The sequence below is a fragment of the Onychostoma macrolepis genome, chromosome 23 (assembly GCF_012432095.1).
Source record: "Onychostoma macrolepis isolate SWU-2019 chromosome 23, ASM1243209v1, whole genome shotgun sequence".
Taxonomy (NCBI): Eukaryota; Metazoa; Chordata; class Actinopteri; order Cypriniformes; family Cyprinidae; genus Onychostoma; species Onychostoma macrolepis.
In genome coordinates, this window is record NC_081177.1 from 11,396,738 (window position 1) to 11,415,173 (window position 18,436).

Here is an 18,436-nt window from a genome sequence, read left to right on the forward strand (position 1 = left end):
GACATCCTGCTATGAGACCTCCTCATGAAGATTAGCATGTTAGCACATGGATGCTCCAGCAGGGTTTTAAAAGGTTATTTAGTGTTAAGATATGCTTTAATGGATTGCTGGGGATTGGTTTCTTACAGAGCAGGAAATGGACAGAGGTTTTCAGCACTATTAATTTGACCGCGCAGTGTTTTGCCAAAGCCTCGAGGCTGGAACACATTTTTTGGGGGTGAACGCAAGGCGTTCTGTTTCTGGCTCTTGTTGTCATGGCCTGCTTTGAACCATGGATATAAAACTTTTGAGGCACATGCACACACAGCTTTAGGGTATCTTTTTGTTTTCTCAGAGTGGATAGAGTAGATATGAATGAGAGATTTTTACTGTACTGCAATGTATATATGACTCTGTGTGTGTAGTATGGTGGTCTCAGATTCCAGCCCCTTGCTGCTCAGTTCATCTCTCGCTCCGGTGGATGAATGGAGTGAGCTAATAAAAAATAAAGAAACCTGACCCCAACCACACACTTATCCAACAATAGCCTCTCATTCAAGCACACAGACCCCTACTAACACACTCTGGTCCAAGGCCAAAACCAATCACATAGATGTGTACTTCCCTTTCTAAAGCAATTTATGATATTAATATCAATGTGGCCGTTTCTTCCTCATTGTCATAACAGGATCTCAAGTGATGGTCGCATTGACAAGCCCCTCATTACAGCATGTCATTATTAACCAATAAAATCTGACCGCCTCATTCAAGAGGTTTAGAAGCTGGTTTATGGGAAGATGTTGCTTTTTGAGTTATTGTAATATCCCAATATTATTATTGGGCAACATGAGACTGTGTGATTAATGGGGTGTTTATTTCCTTCATGATTTAATTTCTAGTGTAGTAGAGGATATTAGTCTTTGTTGATGATATCCAAGAAATATATTTCTGGACCTTTGAGAGACAAGGTCCTACAAAAAGAATGTTATTCAAACAATATATGAAAATTATTTTACATAAAAAGATGTTGGCTGATAAAGTGTGAAAAAATACATTTTTTTTCTAAGCTGTAAAAATATTTTGACAGGTATCTAAAAAATGTGCTTCATGTGTCACTGTATATTTATTACATTTTTGTTTAAAGTTGTTTTTTACAATATATTTTTTATTTATTTATTTAATACTATGAACTAACGCACACACATACAAAATCTAATTAAAATGCTTTTGAAAAGGGAATGAGTAATATAAGTAATGTAAGTAATATAAGACATTTTTAGATGTTGCGTTTCTCATTAAATAAAGGAAAATAATTAATTTGACAGAAGAAAATATATTAAAAAACATAAAAAGGAAATATATATTATATTATATTTAGTGCTGTAAAACGATTAATCATGATTAATCACATCCAAAATAAAAGATTTGTTTACATAATATGTTTGTTTACTGTGCACATTTATTATGTATATATAAAACACACACATGCATGTATATGTTTAAGAAAAATATGTTATGTTTATATATTAAATATAATTATATTATTGAATATAAATATATACATGTAAATATTTTCAAAATAAATACTCTGTGTATTTATATATACATAATAAATATACACAGTACACACGTATATTATGTAAACAAAAACTATTATTTTGTATGCGATTAATCACACTAATTATATTATATTATATTATATTTTAATATACCCAAATTTAAGGCTTAATAATAGTAGAACTAAGTTTAAAATGAGTAGAAGTATAGAAGTAAATACAGTATGAACTGTTTTTTCCCCCAGTTTACGTTCTGTGTGTGTGTAGGTGGGGGGTCATTATGGTGTAGTGTGTCCTCTCACTACGCTAGGCTCACAGCATCAACCTGAGACCAGATACAGTTAATTATCTACCAGCACGCACACACACACAAAGACAAGGGTGCATGAACTAACCAGAGTGACAGAAGAACCTTCCATTGGACAGAAAAGAGACAGTCTAGATAAAAAAGACAGATAAAGTTAGGTAGATCTGAGGCTAGAGACAAGTAAAAGACAGAAACCTGGTCCCAGCACACAGCATGTGATTGTGGATCAGAAAAACATATGAGAGGAGCGAAGACTGGATATTCTCCTTCTTGACAAGACAGACAAACACCAACAGCAAAAGAAGAACCAATGAGACCGGCCTCCCTCACACATGCCCTTCCTCTCTCGCCAACATCCTCGGTGTCATCCTGTGGATCTGCTAGCAGACGGGCATCACTGGCATCATGCCGGCTGCGTTAAAGTCATCTCTGGATGGGAGCATGACAGATTCAGGGGAGCTGGAGCCGGTGGCAACTCCCTGCTTTGGAAAAGTGCCTCGTGACCTGCTCCAAAACTTTCCTCATACTAAGCGTGTGGGCAGCTACCTGGTGGGCAAAATGATCAACAAGGGCTCATTCGCCAAGGTTATGCTGGGCATGCACATCAGTACAGGAGAGAAGGTAACAGTCTCTTACACGCAGACACCTGTCAATCAAAGGCACAGTGTCACACACTAAGGGTGTCAGTCATCGGTGCGCTGAAGGGCTGTCATCCATTTTTCATGCTGTCTCGCTCTCTCAGCTTTCATAGCGACTCCGTCTTGCCTAATCTCTGACACGCACCGCAGTAATAATCCATCCACACGAACACACTCAAACTGTTAGAGACATTTATTATTGTAAAAGGCACTTTATGTTTGGGGGAGGAGGGGTGGTCATGATCATGTGTATTTTGTCTGCAGACTTCACTGGTGACTGAGTTATAACAGATGTCTTTGTTTGTAATAGATTGTAATGATTTGTAATGGTATGATTGTCATTGTTTCAGTGATTTGAATTTAGAGGCTGCATAAATTGTACTTTACAATTATTTACTGTAAAATGTTTCACATACGCCTACTTCAGTGTTGTTAGAAGATGAGTGAAAAATCATGGTTAAATTTTGTCAGGCTATTTTAGTTAAATCATGTGAATGTAATTACAGTGGAGGGAAAAATTATTTGATCCCCTGCTGATTTTGTATGTTTGCCCACTGACAAAGAAATGATCAGTCTATAATTTTAATGGTAGGTTTATTTGAACAGTGAGAGACAGAATAACAACAAAAAAATCCAGAAAAACGCATTTTAGAAAGTTATAAATTGATTCGCATTTTAATGAGTGAAATAAGTATTTGACCCCTTCGCAAAACATGACTTAGTACTTGGTGGCAAAACCCTTGTTGGCAATCACAGAGGTCAGACATTTCTTGTAGTTGGCCACCAGGTTTGCACACATCTCAGGAGGGATTTTGTCCCACTCCTCTTTGCAGATCCTCTCCAAGTCATTAAGGTTTTGAGGCTGACGTTTGGCAACTCAAACCTTCAGCTCCCTCCACAAATTTTCTATGGGATTAAGGTCTGGAAACTGGCGGCCACTCCAGGACCTTAATGTGCTTCTTCTTGAACCACTCCTTTGTTGCCTTGGCCGTGTGTTTTGGGTCATTGTCATGCTGTAATACCCATCCACAACCCATTTTCAATGCCCTGGCTGGCTTCAATGCCCTGGCCTTGATGGTACATGGCCCCATCCTTTGTCCCTTGATGCGGTGCAGTTGTCCTGTCTCCTTAGCAGAAAAACACCCCCAAAGCATAATGTTTCCACCTCCATGTTTGACAGTGGGGATGGTGTTCTTGGGGTCATAGGCAGCATTCCTCCTCCTCCAAACACGGCAAGCTGAGTTAATGCCAAAGAACTTGATTTTGGTCTCATCTGACCACAACACTTTCACCCAGTTCTCCTCTGAATCATTCAGATGTTCATTGGCAAACTTCAGATGGGTCTGTACATGTGCTTTCTTGAGCAGGGGGACCTTGCGGGCGCTGCAGGATTTCAGTCCTTCACAGCGTAGTGTTACCAATTGATGATCATTGAAACTCCACGAGGTGAGATCTTGCATGGAGCCCCAGACCGAGGGAGACTGACAGTTATTTTGTGGTTCTTCCATTTGCGAATAATCGCACCAACTCTTGTCACCAAGCTGCTTGGCGATGGTCTTGTAGCCCATTCCAGCCTTGTGTAGGTCTACAATCTTGTCCCTGACGTCCTTGGACAGCTCTTTGGTCTTTTCCATGGTGGAGAGTTTGGAATCTGATTGATTGATTGTTTCTGTGGACACGTGTCTTTTATACAGGTAACAAGCTGAGACTTCCTTTAAGAGAGTGCTCCTAATCTCAGCTCCTTACCTGTATAAAAGACACCAGGGAGCCAGAAATCTTGCTGATTGATAGGGGATCAAATACTTATTTCATTCGTTAAAATGCAAATCAATTTATAACTTTTCTGAAATGCATTTTTCTGGATATTTTTATTGTTATTCTGTCTCTCACTGTTAAAATAAACCTACCATTAAAATTATAGACTGATCATTTCTTTGTCATTGGGCAAACATACAAAATCAGCAGGGGATCAAATAATTTTATTCCCCAGGGTACATATGATTATATTGTGCGAATACATTTATAATTTTTTTTTTTTACATATCAATTACATTATTTAATTATGTATTTATTTAAAAATGTATTAGTATTTATTTGTCTATTTATTTATGAATACATACATTATATTGTCAATATCAATACGGATTATCTATTATAAGATGCCTAAAAAATTGAGTATGTGTGTGGGTTTACTTAGTTATAGTTTCAAGATAAATTTTGGATTTAATAAATTATTTTGGATTGAATAAATAATGTATATAAATTAATACAATTATTGTTAATATTAAACCTAATAATTATATTAAAAATAAATAAATAAATTCAATATATTTGATTATATATATATATATTTCAATATATAATTAAGAGAGAGAGAGAGAGAGAGAGTCCTCCTCTTCTCACTGTGGTGACCTGAGCTTTCATGGGTCAGTAATTGCGGCCTGTGTACGTGTGTGTTACCAGCTCTTATACACATCACTGAGCCCTTCCTGACCACTCTGTTTTCCTGAACAGGTTGCTGTGGTGATACATAAGCACACATCGCCCCCAGCTCAGTCCTAGAATTTGAGAATGTAAATTATTATCATGTAGTTAAAGAGGGACTTTGAGCTATAGTTTTGTGCCATGCTATAGCTCTGCCATTAAACACTGCAGACTAAACTAAACTAAATCACTACGTTTTGTTATACCAAATACTATAGACATTTTCTTCGGAGGAAAAATGTCCCATAGAAAATAAAAATTTTTGAATTTTTTTTTCTCCTAGACAGCAATGAGATGAATAAAGATTGATTAAATAGAGTAAATAAAGTCATCCACTTCTCAGACTTACTGTATATCTTAATTTCTTCTAATAAATTTTAAGAGAAACATCTGAGACAAAGTTGATACTAAAATGACACATAATGACTCTCGGTTTCTCTCACTGTCTGTCAGGTGGCGATCAAGGTGATAGATAAGAAAAAGGCTCGTCAGGATTCATACGTTTTGAAAAACATGAAGCGCGAACCCCGGATTCACCAGCTGATCCGCCACCCGAACATTGTCTTGCTGCTGGAGACGTTGGAGACGGAGAACTGCTACTACATGGCCATGGAGCTGTGCGGAGGAGGAGACCTTATGGATCGAATCTGTGAACGCAAACGGCTGGAGGAGAGAGAGGTCCGCAGGTACACCCGCCAGATACTGTCTGCAGTGGAACACCTGCACCGGCACGGGATAGTTCACAGGTAATGAGTGGAAATTCTTGCACAATGACACAATTGGACCCACAAAAATGAAGTGTTGAGATCATATAGTTTGTAAGGGATGTAGGGATAGTGGGGTAGTACTAGGAAAAAAAGAAAGGAAAACGCTGAGAGGGTGCTAAGCTGTATAGCGGATTCTAGTTATAAGAGCCTTAAAATAATGAAGTGCCGTGTGTCATAGATGAGAGAAGTGTGTGTGAAAATGAATGAAAGCAAAGAGCAAGTATATGTGTATTGATTTATGTGTATTGTTAGTCTGGGAATTTTTTGAGGGGGAAAAAAAATCTTATAAATGAATAAAAACTATTCAATATTATTAATTTAAAATTGTTTCTCTTTAGCATCTTATATTAATAACAAGAAAAAAAATATTAATGGTTTTAATTTTTAGAGTGTTATATAACTTATTTATACATTCCTTTTCTCAGTATAAAATGAATAAAAATATCTACAATTACAAAAGTATAAAATTAAATACATTCATTATTTATTTCTATCAATTTATTTAAAATGTTAAATAAATTAGTTGTTTATTCATTAGTTCATCAATAAATACATTTTTGTCTTATAGTGTTAGAATTAGTCTGTAGTATTTATAATTAGATATACAGTACATGTAAAGTTATAAAAAAGTGGGTTTACTTTGCTATAATTTGGGGAAACATTTTAAATGTAATACATTAAAGATTATCAATACAAGTCATTATTAATATTACATTAAACATTATATAAAAAAACTCAATTTGATTTATTTGTTGATATTTTAATTTTGGATTTTTATATAATTTATATTCTTATAATTTTACATAATTTATATAAAATTACTATCCCGATAATACATTTAACAACATTTATAAATGAATGTATAATTATAAAAATTTGTTTAAGTTTAAGGTGTGTCCTTGTTGATGTTTGTGTGTGTGTGTGTGTGTGTGTGTGTGTGTAGTTCTTTGGTCTGGCAGTGAAGCCTAATTGAGGCAAGAGTGGGAATGCCATTAGCTTCTCATGACATCATCAGCCAGAGCCACTATGGTTAACACATCATTCACTGACTTCCTTACTAATGGAGTCTCAGGATGAAGCTTCATAATGCTTAGGTCTGTGTCACACACAGTCCCCTCAGTAAAGGGCCTTTATTAGAGTATGTCAAGGATCAAAGGATGTTCATCAGGCTACACACACACACTTGACTACCCGCTGGGGTTAGTCAACATATACAGTCCCTATGGTAACGAAGGGAGTGTGTGGGTTCATGTCCATTTAAGTTCAAAAGTTCACCCACTTCGAATGGCATTAATCAACCCAAAATCAAACTATTTTATCAACTGGCTCCACAAACATTCACTTTATGCCTTTGAGTCTGTCTCTGCTAACCTCTCTGTACGACGCACATTAATAATACCCCAAAAACCCAGTCAAACTGCTGGACAGCGCTCCAGATTTCCCCTAATACACGTCATGTCTGTCAGAGAACTTTAAGACGGGCAGATTTAAAATAGTTATTCAACTTTTCTTTGTACTTTGGACATTTTAGGGATGGCGTCTGTTTGTGTGTGCCAGTTGAGGAACATTAGGCCGCCCATTGGGCTTTGAGATGTCAGCCATGTCAGTAAAAATGGAGAGAAATGAAAATAACTTTGAGGGCTATGATATTTTTATAGGCTTTTCATACAATTTCATATTAAATGTGAGGAGCGTGCGGTCGTCAAAGTGAGTGTTTATTATGAAGTGGAAAGAAAGGGAGAAGGCGGGAGTAAGATAAAAGAAAAAGTAGAGGGGAGAGTGTAAAAGTTAAACTTGGCAGAATGACTGAACATCCAGGACCACCAAGCTGTGATATCACCAACAATAAGTCTCGTAGCTCTGTTCTTTAATACAAATCCCCTTTTAATTCGCATTTTTCATTACATTTTGTGTGCTGCTAGAGGTTCTTGGCTGGTCATGTATTTCCACACATGAAGTGAGGTGATCTGAGTTCCCCTTTCAGCTGGACCCATATGTGACCCTGGACCACAAAACCAGTCTTAAGTGTCAATTTTTCGAAATTGAGATTTATACATCATATGAAAGCTGAATAAATAAGCTTTCCAATGATGTATGGTCTGTTATGATATGACAATATCTGGCTGAGATACAACTATTTGAAAATCTGGAATCTGAGGGTGCAAAACAATCTAAATATTGAGAAAATCGCCTTTAAAGTTGTCCAAATGAAGTTCTTAGCAATGCATATTACTAATCAAATATGAAGTTTTGATACATTTACGGTAAGAAATTTACAAAATATCTTCATGGAACATGATCTTTACTTAATGTCCTAATGATTTCTGGCATAAAAGAAAAATTGATAATTTTGACCCATACAATGTATTTTTGGCTATTGCTACAAATATACCCCAGTGACTTAAGACTGGTTTTGTGGTCCAGGGTCATATATGGGTGTTTGTATTTATGTACAGTAAAAATATATCTATTTTGCATTCTTTTATTCTAGTTTAATACATTATATTATCATAATTAAAATCTGAGTGAAAGTTGGTCCTAAAAGCATTTTGTGCTTCTATGGAGAACAGTGTTGTTATTGTTAACTATAACTAAAACTACTGAAAATTTGCTTTCGGTGGGAATAAAATGAAATAAAATATGAACATTAGATGTTTATAATCTAAACTAAAATGAAAAATCTAAACTAAAATGAAAATTAAACATGTTGCTCGTACTAAAATTCCTAAAACTAAAATGTATATACAAAAAACAATAACTAAAATGACAAAAGCACTACTAAAACTTCAACTAAAATTAAAATGAAAACTGAAAATGTACTTTTATGCATAAGTAAATAACTAGGTTTAGAGTGTGGTATCAGAATTTAGGTTTTTGCTTTTTTAAACTAACCTCCTTCATCTGTGAATTTTGTGTTTGTTAACTAGGGACTTGAAGATTGAGAACTTCCTACTGGATGAGCACAACAACATTAAGATAGTAGGTGAGCGTGTCTTGCCGTTTGACCCTTTTTACATAAATGTACAACTTTTAATCTGATGAAAGTTTTTGTCAAAGCATTTCTACTGTAATACATCAGTAGCTTGACCTTTGACCTCTGAGAATGACCAACCATTATGGTTACAGTAGTGTAAACAAACGTAAGCACACAGGAGGCACATCTCATTTACAATAAGTCGCTTCGTTTTTATCCAAAGCCATTTACAAATGAGCAATATCACAACACATTATATAGTCATAATCGCAGTGAAGACTGAATGAGTCAGTTCCATGGTTCTCTGTCTCATTCATCCTTGTATTCACGTATTTCATTGTAGGCTTCTGAAATCTGTATGATATTGTATATTATTCTTAAAGCCTAATTTCAAAACTGTCTAAGAGAGAAAAAAGCTACTTATAGTGGGCTATTTAAAGTTTCTCTATCAGAAACTGTAGACAGTATAATATGCTTGTATGTACACTAACATATGAGTGTGTTTGTGTGCAGACTTTGGTCTGAGTAACACTCTGAAGGCAGATTCTCTCTCTCTGGAGCTGCTGAGCACTCAGTGTGGCAGTCCTGCTTACGCGGCTCCTGAACTGCTGGCCCACAAGAAGTACGGGCCTAAAGTGGACGTGTGGTCTGTGTGAGTACACAAAGTATATGTGTATGTCTTCCAGCATATGTATGTATGTAGTATATGTTAACCTTTTTATTTTTTTAATGAAGATGGGTTTCTTTTTTTAATGCTGGCTGTTGATGAAGATCGTGTGTGTGTTTCTGTGTGTATGTGTAGGGGTGTGAGCATGTTTGCCATGTTGACTGGCACTCTGCCATTTACGGTGGAGCCCTTCAATATTAAGCAGCTTCATCTGAAAATGGTGAATGGAGAAATCAGTCCGATACCATCAGACATCAGCAAAGGTGAAGTAAACACACTTTCCATTGACTTTCTAAAGACGTTTATTTTTTTATTGACCTATTAATGGCCACGTACACACTGCAAGTTTCAGGAGTGACAAACGCATTTAAATATGGGAGTGAGTCCCGTAAATTATCATTCCATGTGTGTATGGAACAGCAGTCACTCCCGCATTTGTAACCATAGCAACATTCTGTCGTCTTTCGGGAGTGTATAAAAGTTTAGCCGTTTGTTATGTGCCATTTTTTGACTAAAGATTTATTTTTGTCCGTCGATTTTAACTAAACTACCGCTGATAGACGTGTAGCGTTGTGTTTATGCTCGGGAGGCTGCTTTAGAGAGCGCTGTCTTGCAGTGTTGCCATGTCCTCATATTTACAAGCGCTTTTAGCCATGTTGTTTGGTCTTATCTCATAAAGATAGGCACTTTATGAAGTTAATGAAGTGGTCTGTTGTGAATATGAGATATATGATTTTTTTTTTTTTGCTTGTTTTTTTGGTGTTATAAAACAAAGCATTTGGGTGTTTTAGTGTTTTTTGTGCTTGTCCTTGTTTGTTGTTGTTTGTTGTTGTTTTTTTTCTATGAAGATCTGGCAACACTGACACTTAAAGGGATACTCCACCCCAAAATGAAAATTTGATCATTAATCACTTACCCCCCATGTCGTTCCAAACCCATAAAAGCTTTGTTCGTCTTCAGAACACAATTTAAGATATTTTGGATGAAAACCGGGAGACTTGTGACTGTCCCATTGACTGCCAAGTAAATTACACTGTCAAGGCACAGAAAAGTAAAAACATCTGCCATCAGTGGTTCAATATGAATTTTATACTTTTTGTACGCAAAGAAAATAAAAATAACGACATTTATTCAACAATTCGTCTCCTCGCTGTCTCTCTGTGTCAGCGTAGTGCCATTTTGGAGAGCATCCGATGGACGCAAAGTGCATACGCAATTCTCTGTCATCAGTAACGCATTGATACACTATTTCCATTCAAATCAAAGCTCAAATAAACGTACAATACATATCCATGCATTACTGATGACAGAGAATAGCGTGCGCACTTTGCGTCCATCGGATGCTCTCCAAAATGGCACTACGCTGACACAGAGAGACAGAGAGGAGACAAATTGTTGAATAAATGTCGTTATTTTTATTTTCTTTGCGTACAAAAAGTATTCTCGTCGTTTCATAACATTCAGATTGAACCACTGATGGCAGATGGACAATTTTGGCAATGTTTTTTATACTTTTCTGTGCCTTGGCAGTGTAATTTACTTGGCAGTCAATGGGACAGTCACAAACCTCCCGGTTTTTATCTAAAATATCTTAAATTTTGTTCCGAAGACGAACAAAGCTTTTACGGGTTTGGAACAACATGGGGGTAAGTGATTAATGACAAAATGTAAATTTTGGGGTGGAGTATCCCTTTAACCGCAGGGCTCATGAGCGCAGCTAGCCCCATGCTAAGTTAAGACTTCTTTCACTGTTATTTTCTTGCATCTCACATACAGACGAAGACACATTTTTGATGCACGTTCAAAACGTCATTAACAACTAGTTTTTCAGTTTAGTTCCGTACACACTGTGTAGAATTTCTGTAAATGCGGTTGTCACTACCTGTATTTTTCGGGAGTTAATGCGGTTGTCATTCCCATATTTTACTAAATTATGTGTTTACAGAACGCAATTAAGTAGTAGAAGTTGAACTGACAACCGAATTTAGCTGCAGTGTGTACGTGAGCAATGTTTACATGGAGGCCAAAAACCTAACCCTCAGAAACATTTTTGAATTTTCATCCAAACGTTTATCCAAATATGTTTATTAAGCAGTTTTCTTCATGTGGGCTATATATTTACACACATCCTTTACCATTCAAAAGATTTTTGTTTTTGAAAATGTTTACTTTTATTTAGCAAGAACGCAATAAATTAAAAGTCACAGTAAAGACTATATAATATAATTGTAGAATATAAAATATTTATATTTTAGATATTTTTATTATATATCATTTCATATTTATATTTTAAATAAATTAATGAATTTATTACTGTATTTTTGATCAAATAAATGCCACCTTGATGACAATAAGAAACTTCTTTCAAAAACATTAAACAAAATCTTACAGACCCCACACATATTCATACTCTTTAAGATTTATTCCCAAAGGGTTCTACATCAAGACGAGATACAGAAAGAAAGAGAGATAAAAGGTGTGGAGAGCAGTGGTGCATTTCAGAGTGTCGTCTTCTCTATCAGATTGAGAGATCATCTGATCCAGCACATTAATATTAATTATCATGAACATTAATAACAGAGTATATTCAACAGTCGCAAAAATAGATGCACTACAAACATGCTGATGCAAAATGTCTGCTAGTGGAACAGAACCCGGCCGGGTTTCCCGATTGGGTTGCAGATTACACTAGATCATGACGTAGTTTGTACATTACGTATGGTGAATTACCTCTTGTTTCTCTGACCCAGCGCATACATTGTTTATCAAAAAGAAGAACATCAAAGTGAAGGAAACATTTAATGGTACAGATGCAATTTGTAATTACTAATACAGTCATTGCTGTGGATAAAGTATGGTGGAAATAAATTATCATAGAAGCTTACGGTATGCCATTTTGTGAGTTTTGTTGGCATCCTGAGGCTGCCTGTAATGGCAGTCTAAGTGAATGAGTAAATGTGATCGTCACTGTCTGCTGACACAAACACTACTTTCACCTCAGTGCACACACACACACACAGCCAGCGCGGTGCCAAACTGGCATTCTGATCTGTGGAGTCTCCCCCCCAGGTTGAGAAGGTGGAACAGGGGAGCAAAGTGCTTCTTAAATCTGATCTGCCCTTCTGTAAGAGAAACCTTGAGAAGTTCAGTCTGGGTCGGGGACACACACACATACACTCACTCCTCTGACAAATCAGTGTTGAGATCTTCTGTGTAAGGTTAAAACAGAGTTTTGAGACTCATTTAGCAGTGTCAAGATGTCAGCGTTCTCGTTCTTTATTTCTCTCTAGCGGCTGTACAGTTTGTCTTGTCTCTGCTGGAGCCAGAACCAGCAAAAAGGCCAACAATAAAAGCAGCAATGGAGGATAAATGGTTGAATGAGGGTTATGCCAAAAGACCCCTTCATACTCTCACTCATAAAAACAGGTATCTGTAAAATGAAATCTAATTCTAAGATGCGCATAGAGATGCACAAAAAGACACAAACATCTTGAAAAATCAATTCAGCATTTCCTGATATCTGTATATTATGTGGGTTCTTTGTTACTTTTTTAGGCTGCGTCCTGAGGATCTGAACACAGCTGTGTTAAACTACATGACTGAATCTCTAGGTTACGGTCTATCTGATATCATCCACACTGTCATCAGTAACAAGCCGTCAACCATTTTGGCTTGCTACCATCTACTGCTGAAAAAACTCACCAGGCATCAGAAAGTAGTGAGGACCATGAAGGTAAAATGATGCACGCTTGATTTATGCATAAAGTTTTTAATGTTTTCAAAAGAAGTGTCTTATGCTCACCAAGGTTGCATTTATTTGATCAAAAATACAGTAAAAACTGTTATAGTGCCAAATATTATTACTATTTGAAATAACTGTTTTCTGTTTTAAAATATAATTTATTTCTGTGATGGCAAAGCTGTTTTTTCATTACTCTAAACTTTTCATCTACACTAAACTGTGATGCATTTTTTTCAGGATTTTTTGATGAATAGAAAAATTCAAAAGAACATTATAAATGTTTTTACTGTTTCTGCTGAATAAAAGTGAATAATTTCTTTCCAAAAACAAAAAACTGACTTTTGAACAGTAGTGTATATCAGTATCACATTGCATATAGGTCAATATATTTATTTATATATTTCGTTTTTTCCCCAACATAGGTCAATGTCAGCCTATACTGGATATTAAATTTAATCTTTAAAATACTAATAATGTTAAATGTAATCATTAAAATTATCAATTTTAGCATTTTGTTTTTACTTTATTCACACAATATAATATTGAATTTTAATTCCAAACCATTTATCTGTTTATCTATAATTTATCAGTTTATTAACCATAACATGAAAAAAAATCAGTATTTTAAAATTGATGCATGTGTGTTTATCAGCATTTCTTTTGTCCTACATCTTGGAGGAGAAATCTGATCACAATACATGCCTTCTAGGTTGGCTAATTGTTAGGCTTTGGATCACAGCTAACATGTCAATGATTGTCCTCAGAGAGAAGAGAACAGTGAATGGAATCTTCTGAACAAGGGCTTGTCGAGAGGGAGAAGCAACGCGAGTGCAAAGAGTCAGCAGCAGGTGAACCATCCAGCTATACTTCTCTATCCAAGAATTCCATCTTATGTATAAAATGATCATGTAAACACAAAACATTAAACAATTTCTTCACTAGTCTCCTCAGAGTGACACAGCCAATGAGAGGAGCTCAAGGCAGGCCAGTAAGACCCAGAGGAGCCAATCACAGGACAGAGATGCCCAGAGTGGCACGAAAAGGACAGCGCAGTCCACCAGACCAAAGCAGCCAAGCCTAGTGGACAGAGCAGATTCCCCCTCCTCCCTGCACTTGGATACAGCTAATGAGATTTCCATACTGGTCGAGACACAAGATGGGCTGATTCCTAAGGGTAATATTAATTTCTTATATCACTAAGAGAGTGCTGCAATGATGGTGTATTTTTGTAGGCCAACCAGATAATCAATTAACAAACTTTTTCTGAATTTTGAAGCCTAAATACAATTGTCAGAAGTAAAAAGCTGAAGTTAGGCTATAAACAAAATACACCACGATTGAACAACTTCAACATCACCACCACTAAGATGACTCTTTCAGTCTTTTCATCTTAAAATATAGAAGTTGGAAAGTTTGAGTGAGCAGATGAGTTTACCTGTTCGGCATGATGCCGTTTAAGTCCCTGATAACCTCTGTAGTCCTATTTAGCAACCTTTTTTCAAGACATGAAAAATTACAAGTGGAGTATTACTGATGTACTTAAATAGAAAAAATACATTGGCGCAGTCTTCATGTTTTAGCTAGAGTGGGGGAAATAACCAAACAACGCATTCATCCAGATGACTGGACGGAGCAAAAGAATCAATGTGAACCTCATTAAAAGTTGTTAAATACAGCTACACCAGCCAGGACTTCTTCTAGACACGTACTGGATAAGAACGTCCTGGTTAACGCTGCCAGATCCAACAAAAAATGACTGGCACTCAAGATGCACTGAATCCAGTAAAACACATTTAATGTTTGCGTAGTCTAATAAAGCAACTGTGGCTGTTTTAAGGAGATTTTTGTTTAGTATAAAATGTGATTTTAACCTACTAGCCTGTTACTCATTTCATTATAATTCGTAGTCTGAATAGGTCCTGTGAAGTAAATTACATTGTGCCCTATCACTTGAGGGCCCAGAACTGGTCATCATTAACAAAGCTTATTGATGATGATTTAAAGTATGTTATCATCCACTCATCATTCATATTTACATAGTCTAACAGTAGGACATTTATCTCTCACACACGTCCAGCACTGTCCCACAAAATCACATCTACTGTCCTGTAAAATGGCAATAACCATAGTCACCCAATTTAGGACCCATACTATATTAAAACATTGGTTTAATTAAAAAATTCATACAATGCATACTCAGCTGACAGCATTTGTATATGTGTATATTTCAGTCTTAACATTTGGTGAGAAGGAGATGCTTTGTGTCTCACCGCCTAAGTGTTCCTGCAGAGAGGGGAGTGGCACCAAACTCTGTGACTCCGCCCCTTGTGATGCCACTGTAACTATAGACACCTCTAGAGACTCCCAGACAATGAAAACATCAATCAAACCACATGATCTGAGACCGGCTTACTCTGACAAATATCAAGTTCTGGAATATGAACATCAGCCTGATGACAAGTTAGAGAAGTTGCAGACGTTCTACTCCGACAAAGGAGCTTCTCCCAGAACGGGACAGCGCTTTAAGGATCTATTACTGGCCATTGAAGAGAAAACCTACAATGCTCGCCACCACAGCGCCATGGAAAGTACAACACAAACCTCCCCTTTACCTCGACTACGTCACACTGGAGCGCTGAAGGAAGCCACGCCTAGAAAAGTCACTTGGGTTGGTCTTACACGCCACACAACGCCTGACACAGGCTCCTCGCCTTTCTTAGTAAATGGGTCCAAACCGCCATTGTTTCCATCTCAGAGACAGCAAGCTCTCGTCATTAAAAACCTGAGACATGCAAAGGAGAAGAGGAACACAGGAACGGGAGGGGGAGGAGGGATCGGTATCCCCAGTAATACAGCGAAAAGAAACTCTGTTCAGTTGCGAACAGCTATACAGCGCAGAGTCACGGACCTCAACTTACCAATGCTTCCGTCTGCTTTACAAAACAAATCTGACAAAAAGACAGAAATACTCAGAATGGATTTCGGGTGACATTTGGGTGATCAGTATGCTGGGTTCAGTACAAGTCAGGTTCAGTCGACTGCATTTGTGGCTTAATGTCGATTACCACAAAACAAATAATTTTGATTCATCCCTCGTTTAAGGCAAGACACTACAGGCAAAACCATAGCTTTTTACGCACTGGGCAATTTTGCATCCCTAACATGTCAGACTAGTGGAAAGAAAGCATTCAAAATACAGTTTATATTACTACACTCTGTTTGCATCTGTAGATTTCAATGACAATACATATCTTTTTTTTATGTTTATGTGTGCTTTTCTCGCACCCAAATCACTACAACAGAGTAAAACGACAAGTAAAATACAAATGATACAGTATATAATACAAAATAAGACAATATAAAACAAATCAATACCCTAATCAGCAGCTGTCACTTAATCATGGCCGTGTTTAAAGGCCATTTTCTCAAAGTACGTTTTTTAGTACACAAAACACCTTTTCAGTTGTATTCCTGTCTATATCTCTCTGTTTTTGCAGAGAAGTTTATTCATATGTCATCTGCCTGCCTGGTTTATATAAAATTGTATTCCTAAAAACATGGTAAAATGTATTTTTTCTGGCTTTTGACAATATTTTGTGATTGTGATTTAAAAAAAAAATAGATATCCAAATCCTTCTCTATAAAAACGTTTAACTCTAATATAGCAACAAAATGTAACAAGAATTTCGAACATGACTTCAGATTTCTGTTTGAGAAATGTAAAATTAGTGCACATTTAATTAGATAATTTGCATATTTTAAACATAACATTTCATAACAATTTTCTTAAAGTACTGTGATTAATAAACGGGTCATTTCTATAAGTTCAAATCTTTACCTTACTCACCTGTAGTGTTTTGTCCTAAATTCACTTCCACTGTAAGTGCCTCACTCTAATTTATTTGTGGTAATCAACATTATGCCAGTTATTGACAATACACTATCTGCTTCAGGAAGAAGAATGAGATACGATATGTTATCATATTAAAATCAACATCTCTTGATCCCATTACCTTCCCCCTTGCCCTCCATTCTCTTTTTCCTGCCCTAATCCCTTGGTCCCAGGACAATTTGACTATACTCTTGAGTTTCTTAATTGTCTGGTTGGGATTTGACTGATGCCTATTGTAGGTTTTAAGCTGCTATCATGTTTCTTGCTTTATGAATGAATGCATCTCAATGGCATCACTCAACTATGCCAGTCGGTGCCAAAGGATGAGGATCCATAAGCCAGCTTGTGAGGAATATGGCTAATATAGTTGAAGTATTATATTGGCTTTTTGTTTGATGCTTACAGTACAATAAATTTGGAACTATTATTCAGGAATGTGGCAATGTAATTTTGGTACATCTTTTTTTATTTTATTTAGTTTTTACAACTTATCTTACAAATAAATTGACAGGATACACAATACTGGAGTGCTCGCCTAATTATGGACATCTAATTAGGCTAATTTAAGGGCGTGTGTGTTTTGTAGCGTGTATGTTAAATGAGCAACTGTGTTGTGGCTGCTCCCCAATGGCCAGAAGGGTTTTGAATAATGGACATGTAAAGGAATCTTTCCCTCTTTTCAGCTGGTGAGGAGCTCATGAATTATGAACACTTTGTTTTGGTACATGATATGGTGCTGAGGGGGCTTGGCCTTTGTGTGTGCGTGTATAGATATGTGTGCTGGAGAGAGATTGATCCGAAGTGAGTGTGGCATGTCTGCACCTCAGCTCAGACTTGTAACCACATAGTTCCCAAAGAGCCAAGTCAGACACTTAAGTATCCTGTGATTATCTAGATTTTTTTTTATTTCATCAGTTTGTATGAATTTTCTTGCATTAGGTAACAACATAACACAACCAAGTGGCATCTGCATGGGGCTTTCTCCAAATTAACTTCACATTTCTAGCCTTTTTGCAAAAATATTTTTAACCCATTTTGATGTCAAGATGATTTTTAATAAATGTACATTACCGTCCAAAATGCTTTATTCTAAAAAGGATGAATTTATTTAAACAAACAAAAAACAAAAAAACAGTAAAAGCAGTAATTTTGTTAAAACTATTATTAAGGTTCAATATAACTGTTTTACATTTTACTTTATTTTAAAATGTAATTTATTCCTGTGAATTTTCAGCAGCCATTACTCCGTGTCACATGATCCTTCAGAAATCATTCCAATATGCTGATTTTGTTCTCAAAACATTTCTGACATTATAACTGTCTTTACTGTCACTTTGATCAATTTAAGGCAACCTTGCTGAATGAAAGTATTAATTTCTTATAAAAAAAAAAATTATAATAATTTTTACTGACCTCAAACCTTTGAACAG

At 36.3% G+C, this 18,436-nt stretch overlaps 1 protein-coding gene across 6 annotated transcripts in view; it reads left to right on the forward strand.

Moving 5' to 3' along the window:
* The window catches only part of LOC131531714 (hormonally up-regulated neu tumor-associated kinase homolog A), a 41,466-nt gene extending 23,940 nt beyond the window's left edge, over window positions 1-17,526 (forward strand). For 3 of the 6 annotated variants that reach the window (XM_058762710.1, XM_058762711.1, XM_058762712.1), the window contains 10 exons: window positions 1,803-2,463; window positions 5,418-5,710; window positions 8,659-8,714; window positions 9,219-9,357; window positions 9,508-9,635; window positions 12,663-12,798; window positions 12,928-13,105; window positions 13,879-13,962; window positions 14,057-14,288; window positions 15,346-17,526. In XM_058762710.1, coding sequence (XP_058618693.1) covers window positions 2,248-2,463; window positions 5,418-5,710; window positions 8,659-8,714; window positions 9,219-9,357; window positions 9,508-9,635; window positions 12,663-12,798; window positions 12,928-13,105; window positions 13,879-13,962; window positions 14,057-14,288; window positions 15,346-16,103 — 2,220 coding nt within the window. In that variant the 5' untranslated portion in view covers window positions 1,803-2,247 and the 3' untranslated portion in view covers window positions 16,104-17,526. The remainder of the gene's footprint in view (window positions 1-1,802; window positions 2,464-5,417; window positions 5,711-8,658; window positions 8,715-9,218; window positions 9,358-9,507; window positions 9,636-12,662; window positions 12,799-12,927; window positions 13,106-13,878; window positions 13,963-14,056; window positions 14,289-15,345) is intronic. The other 3 variants (XM_058762713.1, XM_058762714.1, XM_058762715.1) reach the window with 3 other exon arrangements.
* The last annotated feature ends 910 nt before the right edge of the window (window positions 17,527-18,436 follow it).